The sequence below is a fragment of the Solea solea genome, chromosome 8 (assembly GCF_958295425.1).
Source record: "Solea solea chromosome 8, fSolSol10.1, whole genome shotgun sequence".
Lineage (NCBI taxonomy): Eukaryota > Metazoa > Chordata > Actinopteri > Pleuronectiformes > Soleidae > Solea > Solea solea.
Genome location: NC_081141.1, coordinates 22,278,568 through 22,305,026, shown reverse-complemented (window position 1 = coordinate 22,305,026; position 26,459 = coordinate 22,278,568). Strand labels below are relative to the sequence as shown.

Below are 26,459 nucleotides of genomic sequence, written 5' to 3'. Positions count from 1 at the left end.
TTTTTTGGACTGCAGTTTACTTTGAGTCACATGATTGTGGGATTATCTGTTGGGCCATGTTTGATGCTCTCTGCGGTCAAAGATGATGTTGAGTCACAGCATCATGTGTTCCTGGTGACCGCTTCATGCCTCTGTGGTTTGTGTGTCTCTGCGTGCTTGTATCTGTTACCTCTTTAGGACCTTTTGTGGCATCATCGCCGACTTTGTCAGGACCAGTCTGGTCCCGATGAGGCAGAACTGGTTTTATTTAGCCGTTTGTGGTTACGTTTAGGAATAACATGTTGTTTAGTCTGTCCAAATGAATGGACGTCAATACAGTGTCCTCAGAAGAATAGCTGCACAAACGTGTGTGTGAGCGTGTGGTTTGGAGAGCAGGTCCAGCGGGGACAGAGGGTGATGTTCGTGCAAGGAGGGGAGCAAATGGGATGATGGGAGTCAAAGGAGAAGCAGGCGCAGAGTATTGACTTTCACTGTGTCTCACTTGAAGAGTAAGTGTGTTTGTCAGTGAAATCTGATGGGCCCATCAGCTGTCTGGGACACGCCTGTCAGAGGTGTGTGTGCGCGTGCACTGGTGTGTGTGTGTTGCCTCTTTGGGACGGTTTTCTGGTATAAACCCCGACTTACTCAGGACCAGTTGTCCTGATGAACACCAAAGTCTGGTCTTAAGGAGGCCCTGGTCTCACTGAGTATCAACATTTGAATAGTGGTTAGGTTAAAGTCAGGGTGAGACATTATTAATGGTTGTGGTTAAGTTTAAGGATAAGGTAAGGCTGTGGGATTTATGGGAATAGCTGTGAGTGACAGTGTTTGGTGTCAAGTCATGCTAACGCTTTAATAGGGCTGCATTGAATGAACCGTCAACTATTTTGACAATTTCTTTAATAATTTAAACAAGCTTTCGAATATTTTAGCTATTTTTTTGCTCCATTTAACAAAAATAAATACATAAATAATTAATTAAAATTGATTAATTTTGGTTGGTGGACAAAACAAGACATTCTAGAACATCATCATTGCCAGGTTTGAATAATGAAATTAATCAATAGTTGCAGCTCTATCTTTGTGTACTGCTTTATCCTCTACATGAGGGTGTTGGGGGGGAGGGCCCTCGCAGCCCTACATTTTAACATTTGAAAAAAAACAAAAAAACAACAACAACAACAACACGTGGTATAAACATGTTCACACATACATATATACATACATATATGTGTATATATATATATATATATATATATACACATATATACACATATATATGTTCATTCCCTGTTAACAATGTGGACATGAATAAGTGAGTCGGATGTGTCTGTCTGTCCCTCTGTCTGTGTGTCCGTCCCGTGGGGCGACTCAGACTAAACAAACAGCTGTGTTTATGAACCAGGGAAGAGCCACAAGGGTCTTCTGTTCAGTGGTCCATCTCAACCCACACACACACACAAACACACACACGCTCTCCTACAGTATATGCACACACACACACACTCCCTGTGAATGCCCTGTACGCCTCATCTTTGACCCGCCCCCCCGTGGCGTTTTTTGACGCTCCATTCTCTTTCAGTTACTCTCCATTCCCGCTGGTTTAAAAACCAACATCTAATCCTGGGTTTAAACAGCATTAGAACACAAGAGCCCGGGTGAACGCGCTCGCTTCCTTTTCATCTGCTTCATTTTTTTTTGGCAGCAATGCAAATTCCAACTTCACTTCTAGGCGCAACGCTGAGACACACACTTATCTTTTTACAACTCGGGACAGTGCTCAGTTTTTTATATTTCATCTTCTCTTAATTTTATTATCAGTGCTTTAAAATGGTTCCCTCGCCGCTGAGTTTGAACGAGTAAAAGACTGAAAGAGTGGCGACTTTAACTCTAACATTGTCTTTCACCGTCTGACTTGTTTTGTTTCTGTCACATTTCACACACAGGTGATGGAAGGGTTAAAAAAACAAAACACCACAGGGCAAAACAAGCACAGGCAACGTGGAAATGTGTTAATGCCTTTTTAGCAGGTTTGTCCAGGTTCAAACACCCAGGGTATACCTGCTAATTTTAGTGGGAAAGAGGCTTTAGTGCCTGCCCTTATCTCTCGCTCTCTCTCTGCTCAGTGCTCTGCTTGCTCGCTCGCCCGCTCTCAGACTGAGAGGAATGCCACTCCGTGCGACCTCTCACCTACAACAAGGAGGGGTTAGAGGAGGGAGTGAGGGGCAGCTGCAGTCATGTGCCCGGGCCTGGAAGCTGAAGCTCGCACACTCAAATAGCCGCATAGTTTTGTTCACACTCACTCGGTTTACTGGCACAGCTCGGTCGAGGCGAGGCCGAGCGAACGCGCGGAGGAGAAATTGGATTTATCGAGCGTGTACGTCGGTTATCTGTTGACCTTTTTACGTCACAGACAAACAAACAGTGAACACTGAGGTTCTGTATGTCTCGTTCCTGCCTTTAGTGGAACTTCACCACAGCTTTCGCTCTCGCCGTTGCCATGGTGTTGTTTGCTCTTCGCCGGCAACAGTACTGCAGTTTATGTGTCGTCTCCTGCTACTTCCGGTGAACAGGAGGCTTGTACAACACAAAGTCCGAATAAACGTATACATGCAGGAGTAAACTTTGAATTAAATGACCTCGGTATGTTCCTCCGATGGAGAATAATTTGATTTTACGCGGACTAACATGTTCGCATGTCTTAAGCCCTATTTGGACGGGATTAGTTTTACATGAGGAGGTGAAGTTATTATTATCTTCTCTGTGATTTTAGTCGACGTCAGTAAAGATTACGGTAAAAGATTACTTAAATGGTCTGTATTTATATCGAGCTTTTCGAGTCCCGATGACCACTCAAAGCTGCTTCACACATGGAGACAGGAGGTGCACCATTAACAAGAGCCCCGACACGGAGGTGACGGCGGTGCAGAAATCGAGCGCCACTTGGTGTCCGGGTAGTCGGTTTTCCTGCAATTGTTTGCGGTGCCTGGTCGAGATGACCGGGTTCGCTTGCCCCCTGTCGGGGCCCTTGTCTGCGCCCTGGGTTACTGGGTAGGGTGACAGAACGTGTGCCTTGGGTCACACGCCACAGGAGCACACGGTGCTAGCTGTCGTGGCGGCTCCACGACTTAAAGGGACAGTTGTGGTAGTTTTACTGACATTTCCTATCCCATGCGCGTTGGCCATCAATATTACAAATGTCCTGTGGTAAAACTTCATCGCTCCACCTCCCCCGTGTAAAACTAATCCCGTCCAAACAGGGCTTAAGTCCAACAAGAATCGTTTTTTAACAAGCATGCAAACGCACTGACTGATGCGGTTGTTGCTGTGAAGCACTGAATCTCCCGCCTCTCTGTCACTGCCTGAGAAGGTGTGTGTGTGTGTGTGTGTGTGTCTGTGAACATGTGAGCGGAGTGCAGCCGCACACAAAGGCGTTATTGTTGCTGAGAGGCGGCCTGAGGGGAGGCGGGCCGTCTGATTGGTTAAGACTATTGTATCTCACTTTGTCCGCTCCCTCTGTCACTGAGGATGTCATTAAAGTGGCTCTTCAACTCGCTCCGTCACTCTCACAGGCTGGGAATCATCTGAGGACTTCACAGAGTGCGGTAGACTAAACAAAAGTGTGACTTTAAATGCTGTAAAGTGCAGACACTGCAGTCATTTTTCACAACGTTTACTCCTCTGACAGCATCACTTCCTGGTAAACAACTTGCTTATTTTTTTTTATTGTTGACATATAGGTGATTATCATGATACTTAAAATAGTAGTGCCTTAGGTCCTCACATTTGATTTTAGTCCGATTAATCTAAAAACAGCATTTTGACATTTTTCACAGGGAAAAAAGACTAAATGGTCATTATAAATGAACGCATTTAGACTTCACAGAGTTTAAGACGTTGCAATCACAATATTCACAGTTCAAGTACAGCAGGAGAACTCATTTGCAAGTCTTATCATTGCCCTCTCTGCCCTGATGTCTTCTCTACAATACATACGCAGAGGAAATCAGATTGTGCTCAACAGGATCATCCAGAGGGATTTTTTTCACATTATTTGCCACTGCATTGCTTTATCAAATCGGACATTATAAACAAAATGAAAATAAAACATTATATTTAGTATAACAAAGCACCAGTTATCTTTTATACATATACATATACATATACATACATATACATACATATATATATATATATAGATATATATACACACACATGTGTATATATTTACATATATATACACACACATGTATATATATATATATATACACACACACATGTGTATATATATATATATATATATATATATATATATATATATATATATATATATCTCAAATGTCCCCGTTAAGACCCAGTCATCTCAATGTTTACTGCGTCAATAACCAGACACTGATTCATTATAGTGCATTATTTTTGACCGAGTGAAACTTCACTCCTGTGAACCACAGCTTGCTGGAGAGAGGAAGTATTTAATCTCAGCACAGCTTCTGTCTTGAATTACCCATCATTCTACACAGGAAGTCATCCCTTAGGATTTAGAGCAGCTCATTGGCTGTTAATTGTTTCCTGTTGTACATAAGTGGTATGATTGGGTCATATGGTGCACAGAGTACAATGAACAACACTTTTGTTCCTTTTTAGTGTGTGTTGCTGTCTTGTTTTGTGCACAGAAGCGTTGATTGAGCAGCATTCGGTCTGTTTATGAAGTGCTGCAAGCTGCATCTCACTCATGTTCACAGGGCCAATAGTTTTAAACATTTCAAAGCCGATCAATTAATTCTTTTTTTCCCTCCCAATGAAAACAAGAAGTGATGCAATTTACAAGGTTCCATGAATGCATCAGCAACAGGTGTTTGGTTAGTGTGTTTTGTAGTAGTATTGAAATGCACACGGTTCATTGAACGCACAACACACACTCTCGTTTGCTGGATCTTTCATGTCTGAAAAATGGCTACAGAGAGATCTTGTCTCTGTGTTTGAGGTGTAACAATTAATCTTCTGTCACACTTAAATTAGCAGGCATACCTGGGATTTTTAAATCTGAGTGAAGCCGCGAACAAAAGGGCAAATTAACGCGGTTTTTACCCCTCATGCTGGAATTGTGACGTTACGAATGCACCGGAAAACAAAGCGAGACAGAGGAGGAAAGAAAACCAACAACAATCCATATCTCAGTGAATGTTACAGTGGTTGCAATTGTGCTTCTTTTACTTGAATCTCACTTTGAATCGACTGTTAAGACGATCTGAAAGTAATGACTGCTGCAAACATGAATGCAAACACCTAAGTTTAAAGCTATGCATGTTGCAGTTTTGCACTGGCAATGTCACTGTCAAAAATAGAGCAGATGAAGGAGAAATTAAGGGGCTCATCTGGGTTTTTATGTTCCCACTGATGCTGATAAAAAACCCACATGTGCTTCAAACCTGTTTAAACAGGATTAAATGTGTTTTTTTTTTTTTTTTGACCAGTTGGAATGGTGGGCATTATTGAAAATCCAAGGGTTTGGTCCAGACCTTAACGCAGATTTTCCCACGCTGCTAAGGTGAAACGTGCCTAAGGGTCTGCACACTCGCAGTTATCCATCTTGAGCTAATTAGACGAGCCGAACTTTTACTGCAGACACGATCACTTGATCATGACTGGAACAAGAATGTGAAGACTGTAATAAATACTGTAGACGTACTAAATACACAGCAGACTTTTGTATTTTATTTCATCTTGGGTTGATTTTGAAATGAAGGAGTTTTTTGGCATTAGTGAAGCTATGAGGGCTCCAAGGACTTCACTTCTCTGTCATAGTATTTTGGATGGATGAATGGATTTTATTGATCCCAGAGTGGGAAACTGTTCTGTTATAGCAGCATTAGACATCAGGCATAGTACATAAAGATACACAGTGCATTTAAAGGTAAAATTACAACTATAAATAAACATATGACGTTACAAACTGAATTCCCGGTTTTAGTGTTGTACATTGTGCATGCATGTGTGTGTGTACATTTTCTTTGTGCACATATGAGTCGACTGAAAAGCAAAAACGCTGTCATTGGAGATTCAGCTGCATCCATGAAAGGAACAGTAATGGCTGTAATAATTGGTATGGAAAAAACCCCAGTTCTAATGTGGTTCTTGGTGCCATTCACAAGCATGTGCCTGCACACACACCATTAAGGCTAATAGCGGGGATTAGATGTATACTTTGTGTGGCATGTAAATATGTCTGTCATTACCGAGCGGGTGAAAACCTCTAGTTGCGCCGTAATGACATGCTTATCTCAGCCAATCAAAGGCTTTTGTTCATATTGAGACATCTACATTTGAGTGTGGCTGAAAGCAGTGCGACAGTCGGAGCCTGGCGTTTCGCTGCTATCTTTAGGGGCACTTCAATCTGAAGGATTATTGCTGTAGACGTAGGAGGGAACATTTTGTTTTTGAGACCTACTGGTGTGCATTAAATCTGGCCTCTGTTGTACAGTTAGCTAAAGGACAAACGCACAGTAGATCAAACTCTTGATGAGACTCAGCAGGAAGGGAACATAACAGAAGAATATGCCGTGGAGAAAAAAAGAAAAAGAAAAAAGAAGCCAGTTTTTGGCCCGGGCTAAACTGTGGCTGTAGGCTGAACACATTGTTTTTTGAATTGCAGCATTAGGTCCAAGAGTTGGAAGTTTGAATAGAGCCCAATTTCCAAACTTTCCCACCCAGCTTTCCCAGAAGATGCGATGGCTGCCTGGCACAGATGCCAACAGATCTGAGATAGTAACGCACCGGCTGAGTGAGAACAGACGCACACACACTGTTTTAAGCAGCGGGCTTGATCCCCCTGATCCACAAACTGTCCCACCTTGACACCACCACCCCCCTCCTCCTTTTCCCTCCCCTCTCTCCTCCCCCTTTTCTCTCCCCTGCTGTGGGTCTCCTCAGGCGCATGAATGGAAGTCTTTATTCCCGAGAGAACTGGTGGGAAGAACGGGAGAACGAGAAACAGGGATGTGGGGGGGCGGGGGGTTGGGTGAGTGTGTGTGTGTGTGTGGGGGGGGATGTGTGCTGTGTGAGTGGCTGCAAGATCAACACAGTGCCACAGCTCCTCATTTCTCCCCTACCGCTATTCCCTCCTTTTCTCTGCACCCCCCCTCCCTCCCTCCCTCTCTCTCTCTCTCTCTCTCCCTTTAAGTGCAGTGGACACAAAGCCATGTTAGTATTCATGGTGTTTGTTTGCAGAGGAACTGTGTGTGTGTGTGTGTGTGTGTGTGTGTGTGTGTGTGTGGAGCTGTCAGAAACACCGATCACAGAGAAGAAGCAGCGCTCTGAATGGGGCTGGAGAGAAGCGGGCAGGGGGAGGGAAAGACGGGTTGGTGGTGGTAGTTCCCACAGGGGGAGAATGGTCAGCTTCAGAAAAGAGAAAAGAAGGAGAAAGGAGAGAGGAGAGAGATGGATGAGATGGAGGGGGTGTTGGGGTTTGTACACAAGGCCACAGGGGCAGAAGGAGACGGTGTCAAAGCCAAGGAGAGCGAGCGTGTGAGGATCATATCAATCAATCATAACATTTCGGGAACTTGTTGCAAACGGGTCTAGGCACCTCTCTTCTTGTTTTTCTGCCGGTCCAATTCTTCCCTCCCCTCTCTGCCGCTCTCATTCTTTCAGTAACACCCCCCCCCCCCTCTCTCCCTCCATCTCTCTCTCTCTCTCTCTCTCTCTTTGTGTGTCTGTCTGGACAGCTGCCCAGTTCCATACACAGGGAAAAATGAAACACTCTAACCACCGGGCGTGCAGCCAAATAAAAGGCTGCGAAAAACTATTTGAAGGGCAGCATGTTTGTGTGTGTGTCTGTGTGTGCGTGCATGGAGTTTCTTGTGTGTATGTTTGCCGGTGTTCATGTGTGTGTGTGTGTGTTGGGGTTGTGAGATTTGGGTGTGCCTGTTTAGGGTGTTCTCTCTCTCTCTCTCTCTCGCTCTCTCTCTCTATAATGGTGCAGCCACGGCGCTCTGTGCATGTTTATGTGGGTGTGAGGGAGAAGCTCCACTCCAGTTTATCCAACAGTGGAAAAAGGAAAAGCCACCACATACCTCCCCATCACACTGCAGGATCAAAGAGGGAAAAGCTTCCACGTCCAAATTTAGATTTAACCCCCGCCCCACTGAGTGCGAATGTCACAATCACAGGCGTATTTGTCCGTAAATATGTGCCGAGTCATTTGCCAAGTGCCTTTTTAGTTGGTGATTGCGGCACCTAGTCACATATTACCCATGACCTCCTTCGCTGCACTCTGACCTTATCAGAGAGTTACATCACCAGTGGAAAGAATGCACGGCTCGATATTTGCCTGAATTCAGGTGCTGAAGAGCGCTTGTGTAACTGACTGAGACCTTGTTGGTACAGTGGAGGCCCAGAGGAAAACATCCTAGAGCTGGTTGTTGACCTAGATGTGGAGCTTGACCCTTAACCTCTGAACGCAGCCCCAACAGCCTCAAGGGAGGGAGAATGGGTTGAGAGCTGCACATGCGTTGGTTCTGTATTATGCCGGGCCTTTCTCCTTATCTATATTTGATCTGAGGAGACATGGAGAAGGAGGACAGAGTAGATAACAGCTCTTGTGTGCTTGTGGGTGGCTCCTGGGTCAGAGTCTGTGATTGTGCCGATCCCCCTGACCACTGCCCCCTGCTGCAGGGCAGCAGTAGCACAGGAATAATGACAGTCTGTTGTACTATAGTCTACATTCAGGGACAACTCATGTCAAGAATAGGCCAGTGAACTTAAAACGGGAGGAGTGCAGCAGAAATATTGTCCTGTGTCTGTGACGCAGCGGAGCAGAGACTTAGGAGGGGGTGCATTACAGAGAACATATTTAGAAGAAAAGGACCTTGAATACAGCGAGGGGAACAGGGATATACAAAAAAAAACAAGAAATAATTGCCCAGTTTATATCAAAATGCTAAGCAATTATTGTACTATTTGAAAAAAGTTGTTGTATGAGAACAAGGTTGATCTGCTTAAAAACCGCAACAGCACTTCCATTTTTCCTCCGTTTACTGGTTCTGTAGTGTTATTGTCGCTGGTTTGTTTGTGCGAGGATCAGACAGCGAGTGCATTTTCCCTGGAATGTTAGAGGCATAAAGGAGGGGAGAGGAGATGGTGGTAGAATGGAGGAAACTAAGAACAAAAGCTGAACTGGTGCCAATAACCCAACCTCAACTGGGAAAGGAGGGAGTGGTGAGCTCCCTATCTGCTTTTTCTCTCTCCTTTTACATTTACTTCTTTATGTGTCCTCTCTGTATTATCGCTTCACGGTTGCTTTGAGGCGAGAGGCAAGGATACATTTTTACATGTGTGTGTGCTCGTCCGTCTGTCTTTTTCCTGTTGCCCTCCCTTAACCTGAAACAGCAGGTATTCTAGGACAGGTTAAATGAGAAAGCACGTGTGTATCAGGTTTCTGTCACCTTATCCCTCTGTGGACTCACATCATCTCCTCTCCAGTGTCATTGCGTGTGCAGACACACTTAGACACACACACACACACACACATCTCCGAGCTGAAAGGATGGCATATGACAGTGTGTTGCGGGAGATAAATGAGACTGTGTGTGCGTGCGTGCGTGTGTAAAAGCACATGCATTTTCTGGTATTGTTAACCAACGCCACTCCTCTGCGTTTGTCTGCATGTGCATGTTTTTCGTCCACGTGCTGTGTTGGTTGTGTTACTCAGCATTCGTGTGTGTGTGTTTTTGTGCTTGCGAGTGTGGGCAGCTTGCGTCAGGATGAAAAATGGCTTCTGCGGTCAGTGTGGAAGTACAAAATGAGCATCACTGCTGCTGGCTACTGATGGGACAGAAGGAAGAAAGAGAGGAGGGGAAAGGGTTTGGTAGTGAAAGAGAGGGAGAGAGCAGATTGAAAAATGGATAAAGTGAAGGTAGAAGAGGATAATAGCAGGGTAGACAGTGTTGGTTGCTAAAAATAGGAGTACATTGCATTAATGTGTGCATGTTACTGTGTATGTATATCTGCACTGACAGACTGCTTATTATCTGGCAAAACATCCTGAATAAAAATTGATTGACTCACTGTGGCGTAGATTTGCATTTCGTGCTGTTATGAGCGAAGGCGGGATATTTTTTGGAATGATTCTGAAATGCGTGCATATCGTAGATGCACGCATGAGAGTGTGCGCTCGCATTCCTGTGTGTACATGCTGATAGGCAAGCCTGTGGTTAGGTTACATCTCCCTGCAGCGCAGCAGAACAGTGTCTTGTTGCGTCATACTGAGTCTGTTAATAACAGGCTAAACCACAAAGGCCATCCGCTGGTCTATTTCTCATCTTCCAGAAGTACCGTGTTAAAGCAGCAGTGATGCATTAAGCAGGGTTGTGTTGTAAGAAAAGGAACAGAACGTCATGCTTGCGCATTTTCACTTTTACTGAGTCAATGTACACCGTGGATTCAGGGGTTAAGTTTGACTTCATAACTGTGATCCCTTGATTGGACAAATGTGGTATATTTTATATAGTATGACAGTGTTAGGTGTATTCAGCCGAGCTTGACTACGGTGTTAAATACTGTGCAGTTGTACACCCCTACTCCATCCCCCCACCTCTCACAGCATGCAACATCCTTGCCACAGGAATTTAATTGCTCTGTAAACAAGCCCTTTTTTTTGTTGCACACTGTATGCTCATGCACACCAGATGCATTAAAAAGCTCCACTCCTGTCGTGAAAGGACAAGAGCGTCAAATCAGAGCAACAACAAATCACCAGTTTAATACGGGTCTGCAAAAAGGGAGCTGGATGCAGATCTGGCTGTAATTCTGCACATGTACAATATTATCTGTGAAGATAGGCTGAGTGAGGACGCAGTGCAGACAGGAAATGGAGTAGTCATAGTTTTATGACCACTTTCATATCATCCATCTCTCAATCCTTGCTGCTATATAAAGCTTGTCTTGTGATTGTAGCGTGTGTGTAGTAATCAGTTCTTCTCTTTCTTTTTTCTCTCTCTCTCTCTTGTCTCTAGACATACGAGCGCCAGTTCAGGATGCCTGAGCAGAGAGAAGGAGGCCTGCTGCAACTACTGGGAGATCACACTCCACAAAAACACCAGCTCCGCGGCTCCCTCCATCCTGCACACGCCATCTCACACACACAGCACGCCCTTGCGCAACAGTTCCAGCACCAACACCAAATCAATACACACTGGCTCACATCCACGGCACCTTCTGCATCCCCAGCAAATTCAGAAGATCGTGATCTAGCCAGAGAACAGTCAGGAGCCAGTCGGAGCAATTTGCTTGATCCCAGTCAACCTTTCTCACATACAGCAACACATAGCCCCTCACCACAGAGATCCCTGACTCCAGACCTGCAGTTGCCAGTGGTTACTGATGCCAGTATTCTCAACCTGACCTCTCTCAGCAGGTAAGAAAACCAGTAGACCAAAACTACTGTAATAATTGCAAAATATTGTCGTATATATGAATGCATAGTACTGTATTTTAATATGGCATAACAGCTTATCACAGTTATCTGACAATGATTTATTTGGACACACTAAAATAGCAACTACTCATACTGGCTTTGGTTTCTTTGAAATACAAAGCCACCCATTCTAATGTTTCCATCTGTATACATCTCTCCAGGGGGAGGGGTTTGCAAGAAGTTAGCGAACAGCTCTTTGGGAACATCAAGAGGAAGTATGGCAGGAAAGACTCCCAGAGGATGCTCTGTAACCCACACAGTGCTGATTCACCGTGGGGAAAGCAGACAGAGAAAGGATCGGAGAGCCCAACTCATTCAGAGAAGTACAGGCAAGAGGAGGCCACCGAACGGGTCCATGAAGAAAGAGAGGAAAGGAGAAAAGAGGATAGGGAGCGAGCAATTGCTGGGAGGAAAGGAGATGAAGAGAGCAGGGGGATGCTCATGCTTACAGAGGAGGGGAAAGGACGAAAGAGGCGGAGGAGGCCTTCTTTTGACGAGTCATTTTCCGTTCAGGAGCAATCACAGCAACGGCAGGATTCGGACACTACAGAAAAACACCAGTCTGGGCCGCCTGAACCCAAAGTAGCACATAAGATGGAGACTCACAGAAATGATTCTCGTCCCACAAGAGAAGCTGATGTCAATGGAGAGAGGATGGAAAAAGCAGAGAGAGCAGATAAAGGTGATAAAAGAGAAAAGGGAGAGAGGACGGACAGGGCTGAAAGAGGAGACACAGTAACAAGCAGGACCGACTCAGAGTCAGCTTTGAGTACAAACAGAATGAAAAAGAACCCAGTGGGTCGCCCTAAAATCAGCACAGACATCCTTAAACACAGAGAATCTATTCACAGTCTAATCAACAAATCGGCAAATCCCAGACTCCCGAGCCCAAATCCCAGCCCCAGCCCCAGGAGTAGCATCAGTCCTAGTCCCAGTCCCAAATCCAGAGTTAACATCAGTCCTAGCCCCAGTCCTAAACCCAGATTTAACATCAGTCCTAGCCCCAGTCCTATATCTAGAGTAAACATCAGTCCTAGCCCTAGTCCTAAATCCAGAATTAACATCAGTCCGAGCCCCAGTCCAAAATCCAGAATTACTATCAGTCCAAGCCCTAGTCCTAAATCCAGAATTAACATTAGCCCTAGTCCTAGCCCTAGACCCAGGATGGCCTTGAGTCCTAACCCCAGCCACAGCACCAGCTCCATAGCCAGTTCCAGACCAACCAAGGCAAAGGACAGGTGGTCCTACCTGAAAGCTAAAAGCCATGCCAGCCTCACATCACCCCAGAGAGACATCCGAGGTAGCCCGTCAACCCTTACAGACCCACCTTCAGCTTTTCCCATCACCCCTTCAAGTCCCCTTTACACCAACAGTGACAGCCTGACCGTCCACACGCCCATTAAGAGGAAACGAGGCCGTCCCAAGAAGCAGCCACTCCTAACAGTGGAAACCATCCATGAGGGCACCTCTACATCTCCACCAAGCCCACTAGCACAGGATATATCAGCAGGGCTAAACAGCAGGAAGAAGACACATACGCTAAACACATTAGTGCAAATGACATCCACGACCATCAGTGCCAATTCTAACAGTCTGAAACTAAAGCGCGGTCGAGGGCATTCCAGGCCAGTGAATAAGATGAAGCTTGGGAAAATGCAGAGCATCCTGAATGAGATCCTCTCCGGTTCCAGTCAGAATGGCAGTCTGCCTCTGAAGTCAGCCTCTGCCCCTGTCACCTCAGCAATGAGTGCCATGGCATCCACCATTGAGGCGCGGCTGGGAAAACAGATAAATGTCAGTAAGAGAGGAACCATCTACATTGGTAAGAAGCGAGGGAGAAAACCCAGAGCAGAAACTCAAAGCTGCAACCTGAACAAAACCACAAGAGACAAGCCCTCCCTGTTAGTTTCCACAGCCAGTCTATATGAGAGTCCCACAGTGCCTTCCAACACCTTGTCTCCCAGCTCCAGCACTCCATCCATAAGAGCCAGCCACTCTGATACCACTATGCCCAGTCTGCAGCCCATTTCAGCCCTACCCTCAAAGCCACTGAGCAGGGGCTTTCTCTCTGGAGGATGGAAGCTGTCTCCTCCACGCCTCCTCGCAAATTCACCCTCACACCTGTCAGAGGTGGCGTCAGTGAAGGAGGTGACTCTGTCACCCATCAGCGAGTCTCACAGTGAGGAAACTATTCCCAGCGACAGCGGGATTGGAACAGACAACAACAGCACCTCAGACCAAACTGAGAAGGGTCCCGCCTCTCGACGCAGGTGCAGTAAACTTCCACAACACTTTTCTACATTTTTCTAGACGGTTTTAGATTTAAAGCTGCTCCGTTTAGTGTTCTTCAAACAGACATTTGTTTGTTTGTTTGTTGTATATATAAAACGTAAACACTACTGTTTTAATAAGATTATATCTTTTATACTGTGTTCATACAGGTACTCATTTGATCTGTGTGGGTTTGAGGCTGCGGAGGCCGCAGCTCTGGAAGCATCCAACAGGGGCAGCAGAACACGCTGTGAACGACAAGTAACTGCAGTTGACAACTTTCTGTCACAGCAGGAAAAAAAGCAAAAGCATCATCGGCGAAAGAGGAAGTGCCTGCAGAGCCGGGATCATCTCCACTTTCTCTCTGAACTGGAAGAGGTTAGAGACCCCAACAAAACATTATGTGTAATGTTTATTCACAAGGGATTTATGTGCTTACATTTGTCCTCTCTTCAACCTCCCTCTAGGTTGTGGTAAAGCTCCAGCAGCTGCGAGTGTCTCACAGACGATACGCCTGCTTCCCACAGCACCCATATCCCTCCATCTTTCGCCTCAACTTCCATCATTATTACCCAGTTACCTATGATTCCTACTCCTGTGACTCCAGCTCATACCTCCGCAGGAGTGCCGATCTGAAGGCGAAGAGGCGACGTGGTCGTCCAGCCAAAGCCAGCGAGCCAATCACATCGAAGCTGCCTTTTGTTCAAGGATATAGTTATCCGCTGGCAGGGGGAAATTTCTATGCAGCACCGTATGCGATGCCTTATGCACCTCCTCTGAGTCTGGGCTACTTTCCCCCTGCTCCCTCGTTCTACCTGCCCCACCACTCTCTAGGACCTGCACCTCCATCTCCCTTCATGAGACCTGCTGTCCCCCCTCCAAAGGCTTTCCACTCCAGTGGACACTCCAAGCTTCAGGCTGGGACCAAGCTTCGCAGCTCCAGTGGCCCACTCCAGGGGTCGTCTGTAAGAGGAGAGGGTCTCGGCTCCCTGGGCAATGGCAGCACAGGTGGCCTCACAGGGGTTCGCCTCCATAAGAGGAAGCACAAGCACAAACATAAGCACAAAGATGAACCCCTCCTTTCACCGCGAGACCGGCAGGAGTTGGGTGGGCTCTTCAGTGGAGCTAAGACCACTGCGCGTCTCAACATGCTGAATGATAGGAGAGACTTGTCCAGTCAGGGCTCAAAGCATCTGGAGAAGCAGAGGGGCATCGGTCGAGGCTCAAGCCTGGGATCCAGCTTGGGGATGTTTGAGTCAGACCAGCTGTCTACACACTCGCTTGCTGACAGCCACTTACACTCCCGTCAGACTGGACAGCCTATAAGCAGCTTCATGAGTAGCTACAGTAGCCAGTCACAGCGATCAGAGTCGGCTCAGGATCTCTTTTTGGGGTCACGGGAGGACGAGTGTGGTGGAAGGAGCAGGAAGACGAGACTGGCTGTGTTTGGAGATCAGGGCTTAATGTCATTCCAAACAGCCAGGCAGGAGCAAGGACAGATGAACCAGTGCTCCAGTCCCTCCCTCACTGGTAAGAACCTCTTACATTAGGATTACCTGTTTGGCTTGTAAATGCTGTTATGTATTTACAAAGGAGTGCATTGCCCTTTAGTCGTGATCAGACACCGTGACAGCATGAATGGATTTCCCTTTTGACAGCAGCAACTTTGCTACTTTGATGATGTGTCATAGGTTTGAGGTTAGCCCACACTTCAATAAGCACCTGTTGCTTTCTTGTATTAATAGAAACACGATTTTCTGTAGCTACCAAACAGCAAATGCCAAAACGGGCAGTTCATGGCCAAGAGGAAGGGGAATTGTGCTTGTAACCAGAGGGTTGCCCGTTCAAATCGTAGAATGGGACAAGGGCTGGGGGGCTCCTGAGCAAGGCTCCCAATCGCCCATTGCTTCCCTCATGTGTGTTCACTTCTGGAGTGTAAAAAAAGGATGGGTTAAATGCAGAGGTCAAATTCACTATCACTAATTGGTGTGTGTGCAGAAATAACTAATTCTAATTCTAAACACCTGTGGAAAGATAATTGTATTAACTATACTATAAGTAGGAAGTGGTCAGCTAACGCTAACAGAACTTGACCTTATTACAGACCCAAAAGGCAAAGTAGATTATGTTGTAAAACAATGAGAAAACAGGAACAGGAATGTGGTACAAAAGGGAAACTTGTAAAGACTTCAACGTTACTGAACATTGTTCTTTGTGCAAAGGCACAGCTTCATTTTTGTCTCTGACATTTTGTCAGATTATATGTAGCTCAGATAAGGATTGCTGCTTGCAAACCCCAGATTCTATGATGTGGTGGAAATCTGGATATTCATTTTGTCCTAACTGTGGTCAGTGCACGCTGCACCAAATTAAATGTCAATGAGAACGATTAATCAGCCTAGATAGGACATTTTACAACCTACTGGCATTGTTGTACCCTCACTGCGATAGTGCCAGGTAGCTGTGCTGCCTCCGCCTCTCATGTGGTGCAGCACATCACTGCTCTGCATGGGGGCTCCACAAGCATTGTTGATACTGGCTAATAGCGAGCCCAGCACAAATTAAGAGTAAATGGCTTTATTTGCTCCTTTCAAGGCCACTTTTGCTGAAAAATGTGCATAATGGGATTTCTTCTGATGATTAATAAACAACTATTTAAAGACCCTACGCACATGAAAGCTAGGGAGAGTAATGCAGGTTCCATTGCAGTGTCGAGCGTTATCAGCCGATGAGTGTTATCAACTTTCTCATGCTTATTGTGGCATGTTAACTAGGTCTACAATAATTATTCGATTAATCAATCATTAATCGATTACTAAATTAATCGTCAACTTTTTTGATAATTAATTCATCAGAGTGTTTATTAAAACAAGTTTTCAGTTTTTTTAAGCTTCTGAAATGTGAATATTTATGTTGTTTCTTTGCTCCATATGAAAGCAAGAAATCATTAAAACGGATACATTTTGGTTTGTGGACAAAACAATCATCATTTCCAGGTTTGGAAAACACTGATCAACATTTTATCAAAATTTTCATTTTACATTTTATGGACTAAACAAGAACTCAATTGATGGAGAAAATAATCTAAAATAAGACCAACCTCTAAACCATCATATTGTTTGGATACAAAAGAACCTTGTGTTACAAGTCAGGTGTATAATCATCACCTGCTGAACTGCTAATACTTAATTATATAAATGTGTTATTGACAACATTACTTAGCTTAAAAGTGGACATTGAGGTAGGGTTAACCTAGAGTCTCTCCACCAAAACTGTGTATTTTGGTACATTTTGTATTCCGCTGTCTTTGAGCACATCTGGCTGGGGATAGAGAGAACGTAATGCATGGATGGAGACAACTATAATTCACCAATCTCTCCCCCCCTCCCTCTCTTCCTCCTCTCCTGCCTATGCCTTTGCCAGAGATATATTATTCACACAGTGTGATTTATTTTCTACAGACATGCCATAAAAGGCCCTTGCCTGTGTTAAAAGAGTTGGCTGGCAGCCAGGGGTTTAATGACTGGGGCCTAGTCCAGTGGCGAGGAGGAGAAGCCAGGGGCTCAGTTAGAATTCACACCCCCCCCCCCGCTACAACCCCAGGGGATCCAGGAGGGATGACTCATATCCCCACGCTCACCCCCCCACCACCCCTACACCGCAACCGTACTCACACCCTGCCTTCCACACTATCCCTCCAGTGTTGTTGTACCTCTTCTACCTTCAGTGTCCTTCCCTTTCCCCATGTGCTGCCTCTGCAGTTTTTGCCCTTGCTTTCCTCCTTCCACTCTCTCCCACAATCCCCACATCCGTATGCATGCTTCCTCCTGTCCCCCCCGCCTCTTCCTCCCCTTCCCCCACTATCTTTTTCCCCTTCTTCCATTTCTCTTTCTGCTTTCTCCCCCCGACTCCCCTCCCCCTCATTTTCCCCATTACCCCCTCTTTTTCCCCGTTCCCTCTGCCCCTCCTCTAGCATGACTTACTGCTTCACATCACAGCTTTAGCCCAATTAAAACACAGACACGCGTACACACGCGTGCGTGCATGCCCGAGCTTACATATGTACATTCACATCCTAGCACAGACCCACTCACACCCAGCCGACAAAGAAGCTAAATTCAAATTATTTTGTAAATCATTCCTCAATACAACTTACTCTGTTGTGATTTATTCATGCAGGTGTGTGTGTGATATTCATATGCAGAGGGAAAACTCCCAGCAAATAATACATATGAAGGATCATTTCAAACCTGTCAGGATACCTGGCCTCAGACACCGCAGTGCAGAAGTGAGCATGTATCTGTGTGTTGTAGTGACTTCCTATTCCCCAGAGAAATGGGTCCTCAGTGCTGCTCAGCCCCTCACACTGCTGTGCTGAAGGTCACCGGTTTTATGTTCCGTGTATGCAGCTCATAAATTTCCGCTACTTGTAGTGTAGTGTGTGTGTGTGTGTGTGAGTGTTGCGCGTGTGCACTTCTGTTCAGCTCATAAACTACTGCTACTTAGTGCATTCTGCATTAGACTAATTTGACCGTTTGCCCTGAATACTTGAGCAACAATAGTGTAAGGTGTTCCCTTTTAGTTAGAAATGGAGCGTGGTCCTGTTCCCCTTTATATTCTGTTGCTCAATAGCAAACACCTCATCATGGACCTCCTCGCTCTAAAAAGTGTACTTTTCCCCCCAAAAAACATTCCTGTTTGACCCTTTCATACTTTCCATGTTTTGTGTCTGCAGAGAGTCATTACACTTTTCCACTCGCACATCTACAGTTCCATTCAGAGGGTCCGCACCACTCTCCAGATCCATGTACTCAGTCACACATTCCGTCCCAGTGGGTCATTTTAGTGCACAAACCTTTGCTTTTTCTTTAAAATCCAAAAGAAAAAGAACCATGCTGGCCACATGATGAAAGTGTAAAGACTATGCTTGTTCATGGTAGGTGATGAAGAAGACAAGAAACGCTCAAAGAGATGTAACCAGTCATTGAGAATTGGACCAGAAGTGGGGAATACTGCCAGGGTTATGATTTTCTTTGATGTTATCATCTTCGACAAAACAACCACGTCCCAACAATCGGACTGGAAAGCCTTGACCACAAATATTTTGTGGCACCTGAAGCCATGTAATGTCAGTCAGTGCAGTCACAGAATCTTGGGGGGGGGAGAGCTGTGTATGGACCTCCAGCCCACCACATTTTATGTAGAATACTCAAAGCTGTTTTCAGTTCAACAAATTCGATGCGTTTGAAAATTGCTACACTGCATCAGTAGGATTCTGGAGAAAAAGGAAGAATGGAGATGGTTAGGGGATCCAGGCATTAAGAAAAAAGAGACCAAGCATGTTTTATGCGCACCGATTGGGGACTGGTGGCTGATTGTGCTTTTCCTCCATTTTGGCTGTGGCTCAGTCTGAGCCCTGGGACCAGTGCCCAGACAGAGAGGAGGGGTGAGGGGTGGTGTGTGTGTGTGTGTGTGTGGGGGGGGGGGGGGGGGGTAGATTCTTAGCACATCTCTGTGCTAAGAAATGGCACAGAGATGGGAAACAAAACCAATGACAGAGACGGACCAAGACCAGGAAGGGATTTCTGAAAAAGAGAGGGAAATTAAATGGTTTAGTGTTCCTAGTTTAATTGAAAATTAGAGAGCAGCACACTGCCTCCCATGAAGAGTTGGGAAAGGGAAAAGAGAACGAGAGTGATGAGGAAAGTGGGAAACAGAAAGGACAGAACAGCATGGAAAGGGCACACTGCCCAGTTCACCAGTGTGAAGGAACAATATGGCTCCAGTTTCCTTTGCTCAGCCGGTCTGAACTGCCAAATTCATTATTTGTGCGTGTTGTGCAATGTGCATGTGAATGTATGCATATGTGTGTGTTTGTGTCTGCATGTGAGTTTTGGCGTTTTGGCAGCCTGTGCTCCAGATGCACGGGGTTGTTATTGTGCAGTGGCATATTAAATCGTTAAAGGAGACATTTCTGTGGATTTCCTGCTAGCAGAATGGGATCTCCTCCTCTCCCCTCTGCTCTCTTGAAGACAATTACAGGATAAGATCTGTTCTTCTGGCTCAGCTGGGCTTTGAAAGGCTTACATGAATATGTCAAAATTAGCAGGAAGCTCTTGAAGAAGAAGAAAGATCTCTCCATGAGCTAAATTGGCACGACATTCCTAGCTTTGCCAAGGTTGCTTATTTTAAACGTTATAATAGGCCTTTCACTGCTATTTTTATTTATCTTGTGACGTTTCTCCACACTAATGCTCACTCCGTCTTCTCCCAGGTGTTCCCAGTAAACGGAGGTACAAACGTCGCGAGGTGGAGCAGATCCAGAAGGACGTCAGGAGAATGCATTCTTTGAACTTTGAGCATGTGCAGAAAATCCTCCGTGCCAAACGCCTCCAGCGACAGGCGAAAACGGGAAATAACATTGTCAAAAGACGGCCCGGACGGCCCCGGAAACAACCCGTGGAGGAATCGGAACCGACCAACAGGAGGGTGGAAGATCAGGTCGATGGTCGGAGTTTGGACATGTTGGCAGGCAGGAGAGGTGATGTGAGGACTCTGGGGATGCCTGTCCTGGAGAGGTGTGACGACCTGCCAGGTAGGCAGAGCCTCAGGCCAAACTTGACCCCCGAGCCTCTGGAGTTCTCCAATCACGATTCCATCTCAGCAACAATTGAGACAGTGGTGCATCAAGCGCGGTCTGTGGCTCCGCTGGCCAAAGGGGGGAAACGCAGAGGCCGGGGCCACAGCAGGGACGAACTATGGGCTCCCTCCAGTCAGTAGACCTACAGGAGAGAGCAGCTCTGTGACCGGAGCCAGTGCTGCAGTTCAAGCCTACGAGATGCAGTGACCTTAATTGTGGGACTCCTCTGTGCACTTTGACTTGTTTCTTCTCTTGGATTTTACAGTGGGTGAGTGCAGGAACAGGAGGAGGGAACACTTCCTGCCTGTTCGCCACACCCACCAGAAGATGAGCCTTTCAATGATTCGTTGGACCTTCATTTACAATGGCACTATATGGTACTATTTGATACTCAATCTGATGCTATAAAAGTGTGTGGTACTTATGATAGTGTAGGACATTATGTGATTCTCCATGTATCTGATACAGTGATGTGTATGGTACTTAATGATACTGTATCTGAATTGTGGCGTTCGCCATATATTTACCAGCAAGGGGAGGGGAATGGTTAATATAAAACTGTGCAGCTCTGTTTATTTTTGCCTTTCTGAGGAGGCTTGTCAAGGACATGGAGTAATACAGCAGTAATTAAGCCACCTTACGCTATAACCTGCCCCTGCTCCCACCTGAACCCGTCCCTTCTTCCCCGTCTTGCTCTATCTGAGAAGTAGCTCGTACTTCCCAGCTTCCCTCGCCTCGTTCCCCCCGCTTGACACTCACCGTGAGTCTTTAGCCCTCCTCCCTGGTGCCTGCCCGCTCACCTCCATCTACTTTTGTCCTCATCCACTCCCAATCATGTTTTGCATCTGCCATTGCTTGTGCTCCCCCCAACAAACCCCCTTGTCTTGTTCATTTACCCCCCGCCTGCTCAGGCCTGTCTGAGCAGGACGGTGACATAATAAGGCAATAAGGTGGATGAGACTGTCCCAGACTGTACATAGAAAACAAAGTCCACTGTTGCCTGCCTTGTACAATGGAGAACCAGCTCTTAGACATGTACTGGCATACCTACAGTATATTGAATAGAATTGTTGTACCATAGACAATGAAAGTTGTGTATTGTTTTATAACCAAAAACAGATGTGGGTGCGACTCAAGACAAGTTTGTTTTCAGACACAAAGAACCACATGTATTCGTTCATACACTCATTATTTTGTTTATATCCAGGGGGCATTACATACAGGAGGAATATCAGGTGTGTTTTTGGTAAACCTTAAACTTGGTTTAATGCACTATGAAAAAAAAAAGAAAAAAAAAGAGAGAAATATACACTTGCATCAATCAAATGCAGCACTTACATGCTAGTTCCAGCCTTATGTTTTGGCCTTTGATGGTGTGGATATCCATTCCAGTGAGCATGCATTATTTTAATCAATGTGTATATGCAGGCTGCGCAGCCAAAAGCGTTGAACCCAGGCCCCCCAGACTGAATCATGATTGGACAGTTCAGCAGTGGGCTCTCAGTCAGTATTTTTGAAAATCTAATCCCAGTCTTTGTACTTAACATGATTTTTTCAATCCATATGCTTGGAGATATTTTTGAAAAGTGAATCTAGTATTTAGGTGTAGAAACCAAAGTCTCAGTATTCAGTGTACAGATGTGTTATTTAAAAAGAACCTAAATCGGAGTTTGACAAACTCTACACCATGTTGGCACCAATGTAAAGCATTCCTATGTGCACTCTAGAATGTAGCCATCTTGGATTTTTTTTTTGTTTCTTCGTGTCAATGTGTGAGCATTTGTTAAACTCTATCTACAGTATCTGTGGCTTTGGGCAGTGGTTGGTGTGTTTTTCCTCAAATAAGTATTTCAGAATATAAGCAATGGATCAGTGTTTCTCTGTTTAAACATTTGATTTCAGATTTTATTTTCGGTGGGGTGGGATTCTCAGTTGCAGCAGTTCAACTTGTGCCTTATGTTTCTTTCTTCTCGCACCCAATTTGCATTCGACCTGAGAAATATCAAGACGGCCCCAGAAATTCTACCATATATTTATACTCATGATTGTGCATCTGAGTCTTCACAACGGTGACACTGCCCGTGTCCAACCCACAGCTTCTATATTCCGCAAGTCTATCACGGGGACATGGTGTTGTCCTTCTCACTGCTGCTTTTCATCACCATAACAGAACAAAGAAGGGCTGGACATGTATGACATTACTGTTTTAGACACACATCACACACCTGTCTACATGCAGTTGTAGAAAACACAAACACCCACTGAGTCAGATGTGTTACTATCCAGTGGTATTGACAGAACGCACTGTCCCAGATTTATAATTAAAGATCACTTACTCTGCCTGGTGTAAAAATACAACTCATAAACAGGTTATGTACTTGGGGGGAGGAGGAACAGATGAGGTTGTCATGGAAACCACATTCTCATACTTTGTTGTTTGCTATGCATCAGGCTGTGCCTGGCAATGACCTTAAAAGGAATTTCTGTTCCGAGTCCACTACCTTTTTTTTTTTTTCTCCACAAAGACAAAATAAGTGGTCCTTATTTACCGAATAAAATGAACTCACGTAACAAGAACTACGAATAATACCAGTAATAATTTGTAATAAGTTTGTGCAGAAAGTGACTATCATTTCACGAAGACTATAGTTACTGCGACTCTATGCAGTACAGCCTTAACCAGATGTAAAACTACAGTATTGAAGTGTTTGTTGTAAATAGTGTTAGTATGTCCATCCTGCATGGATACCAGTTGGCTCGGCTATGCTGGGACTGTCTCCTAAAAACCACGCCAGACCTCCTCTTTCCATCACGACTGCTCAAGACCCGAGGAATGATCATACAAAATGATTTGACAAATTCTGCTGCACGTCTTCGATCCAGTCTGTAAAATTACATAGAGAGCTGAAGTCATTTGCCTTACCACACCTTTTGGATATATATACATATATATACATATATATATATATATAAAAAAAACACTGAAGTACAATCGACCAAAAATAGCAATCCCTGCTGACTTGCAGTGTTTTTGCCTGGAGCTAGTTGGTATAGTGCAGTAACATGAAGAGTAAGCAGGAGGGTTTTTGTGTGTGTGGGTAAGAGGGGGGTAGTTCTCTGAGGATATGGCCAAAAATAAACCCATCCTAAAGTCAGTGTGCTTAACCTTGCATTGCTGGATGACTTTCAGCGGGTCTTGCAGTCTGTCGTGGTTGAAGACGAGGTCTAGACTTGTGGTCCATGAGGTGTCGAGACGGAACGCTTGGCAGCTTACTCCTCCATACTGTGGTCAGTCAGTGGTCTCTGCTGTACGAGTTTAAAGACCCCAGGTTTTGTCTGTCCTGTCCTGTCCTGTCCTGTCTGTCACTCCTACCAGCCAATGCTCCGGTGCCTTCTAACACTGACAAGTATTGTCCCAATCCAGAGCTTTCACTCTACACAGAGACTGCAGAGGGGGGGACGTGTGGCTGTGAATAGGGTTCATGGTCGCTGTTGTTGCTTGATCTTTTACCTTGTCTTTGGTGCCAGCATCAAGGGCAGTGCCGCAGTGGTTTGACCCTAAACCAGACCAGTTCCCACAGCAACTAGGATGAGATGTTAGGCACCTACAGTTTGATCACACCCCACACCCCCCATTCCTTATGTAGCATGCTGTGATGAGTGTCCTACAAATGGGGTGAGGTGAGGTGGGGGAGGGGGTCACATGAAACAGAGCCTCATAAATGTACATGCAGTCATCGTCACAGCGTATGTTACACTTCTAAGCTATAATGTTGTTCAAAGCTGAAGCATCGAGAAAACCAATAAATGTACTTCTTCAGAGCACAAAGTGAGCTCTTCTAACAGTGTGGGCATATTTTAGTTTGTATACATAGTGTATTTGAACCTTTTTCTAGAGTGGGTTTCCTTTATTTGCATGCTCAATTTGATTGTATGCATAAATATTTTAGACAAGCCGAAAGTTGAATTTCAATGGAATTTGAAACCAGACTTGTACATTGTTTGATATGTTTCTTTTTGTAATGAATTTTTTAATTCATGAAGCATTTTTGTACATTGTATGAATATTAAAAACTGCAAATATTTGACATATAGAGTAAATACTAGATGCGCATGCATATGCATATATCCTTCACAGTATGTATGTGTAAATGTACACATATATTTTGTATTTGCAATTGCTGGCATACAGATATATGTCTTAAGTACATATATACATGCAACGTATATGTATATTCATGTCCGCTGGCATGCTTTTGGTCATGTTTATCTTCCATGATCTTGTAGGTTCATTTTTATTTTATTTTTTTTCCCCCCATTTCTCTTTCCTCAGAGAGAAAAGCTCATTTTTTTGCTACCCTTCTGTTGGCTGGCAGCATTGAGCACTTATTAAGAAGAACTACCGTTGAAGTTGTTCATGTTATCCATTGTGTGAAATAATAAATGAATTTATTGACAGTTGATGGTGGTTCTTGTTTTCTTAATGCCGAGTGGAAATTGTGCAACAGTGAAGCGAGTGAAGCTAATCAGAATGTAAGAATATATTAAAAGCCCACAAGGGGGCGACTCTTTATTTGAATGGAGGTGTATGACAAAATAATAATAAAATTAGCTTCTACTCCTCACTTAACAACAGTAAACGTTTCACCGATGAGTTCATGACCTTGACTGATAGTTTTAGGTCTTTTTTAATAGACCCATGGTTCTCAAACTGTGGTACGTGGTACTTGGGGGGGAAATCAGAAATACTGTGCTACTGTCTATACCAGGGTATGTGATAGGAGTGGAGTTGAGGAATGTGTAGAAAATTATACAAATTATAAATAATAATAATTCTCTCTCACCCCATCTTAATCTAATGTCACTACACCAGTGTGTGCAGTATATTGTGTGAGGAACAGGAGGATCAGAGCAAATGATCTTATTGGGAATAAATCTGCCTCCTGTGAAAAGTCTGTAGCTGACCTATTTACACCACTGTATTGTAACGTTGGTGATAATGGGGTTACTTCAAGAGCTCAATATTTTCTCTGGTGGTACTTGGTATAAATAGATTGATGACAATAGGAGGAGAATAGAGCAGCGAGTGGACACCAGTGTGATTGATAGGTTCCTGTTACAGGCGACATCTGTCAATTTCCAGTTGCAGGTTGGCAACATGGTGCTGGACAAATCATACATCCCAGTGCTTCAACACTGCAGTTCATATAGTGCCAGCTTGGGACTTCACGTGTGTGTGTGTGTGTGTGTGTGTGTGTGTAGAGTGACGTGATCCTGTGTAGGACCACTACTGGTACTGAATCAGCCAGATGATCAGTGAATGACTACGGCAATCCAGTGTGTTTAAAAGACAGGGATTCCTCTTCAGGATTGTGCTTCAGCTCAATCCTGAAGATTGGTCACCTGCATGTGCAAACGTGCAAACACACACACGTACGCACAATTACTCTGGTACTTCTTCATTAGCCGTGTCTATCTCCAAATCCTCTCTGCACTATCCCGTCACTGTCAGTCCTAGAAGGGCTGGGCTGCAGGCGGCATGGTTATTGGACAGCGCTGAGTGGGAAGTGCCCCACTATTGGCTGCTGCCAACTAGTAAAATTCTTCTGTTACCATGGTTGCAGGGTGAGCTGCCCAAATGTGTCTCAGTGTATCTAGTGCTGCTGATAGAACCACTGGCACCATCAGTGCTGGGGAAGAAAAAAAAAAAAAAAAAAAACCCTCTGATGGAAGTCAGAGTTGCAGTGGTGCTGCACCCAAATTGCTCTCTACTGATGCCTGTAAATGAGCCCACATGACCCCACTCCACCTCCTGCACAAGAGGAGGATGAGATACATCAGCAGGTCTGTGACCGCGATGATACAGCACAGAGAAACTCATCCCACATGAAGGATGTGCGGCTCAGCCAGAGGAAGGAAAAAAAAAAAAGAAAAAACTGTCTCATCAATCTCCTGTGCAATGCATGGAATTTCTCAGCACTTTCCAGTCATGTATAGTTTCCCCTCCGTTAGCTCCAGGCACAAAAGATCATGGAGAACGATTGTATAAAAAAACATGTACAACACAATGATTAAAAGGCATTCCGGTAATGTTTA

The 26,459-nt window shown here is 44.9% G+C and overlaps 1 protein-coding gene across 1 annotated transcript in view; it reads left to right on the top strand.

Moving 5' to 3' along the window:
* The window catches only part of setbp1 (SET binding protein 1), a 42,383-nt gene extending 17,559 nt beyond the window's left edge, over positions 1-24,824 (top strand). The window contains exons 3-7 of the mRNA XM_058635327.1: positions 10,992-11,392; positions 11,614-13,722; positions 13,894-14,101; positions 14,191-15,253; positions 19,998-24,824. Coding sequence (XP_058491310.1) covers positions 10,992-11,392; positions 11,614-13,722; positions 13,894-14,101; positions 14,191-15,253; positions 19,998-20,503 — 4,287 coding nt within the window. The 3' untranslated portion in view covers positions 20,504-24,824. The remainder of the gene's footprint in view (positions 1-10,991; positions 11,393-11,613; positions 13,723-13,893; positions 14,102-14,190; positions 15,254-19,997) is intronic.
* Positions 24,825-26,459: the final 1,635 nt, after the last annotated feature.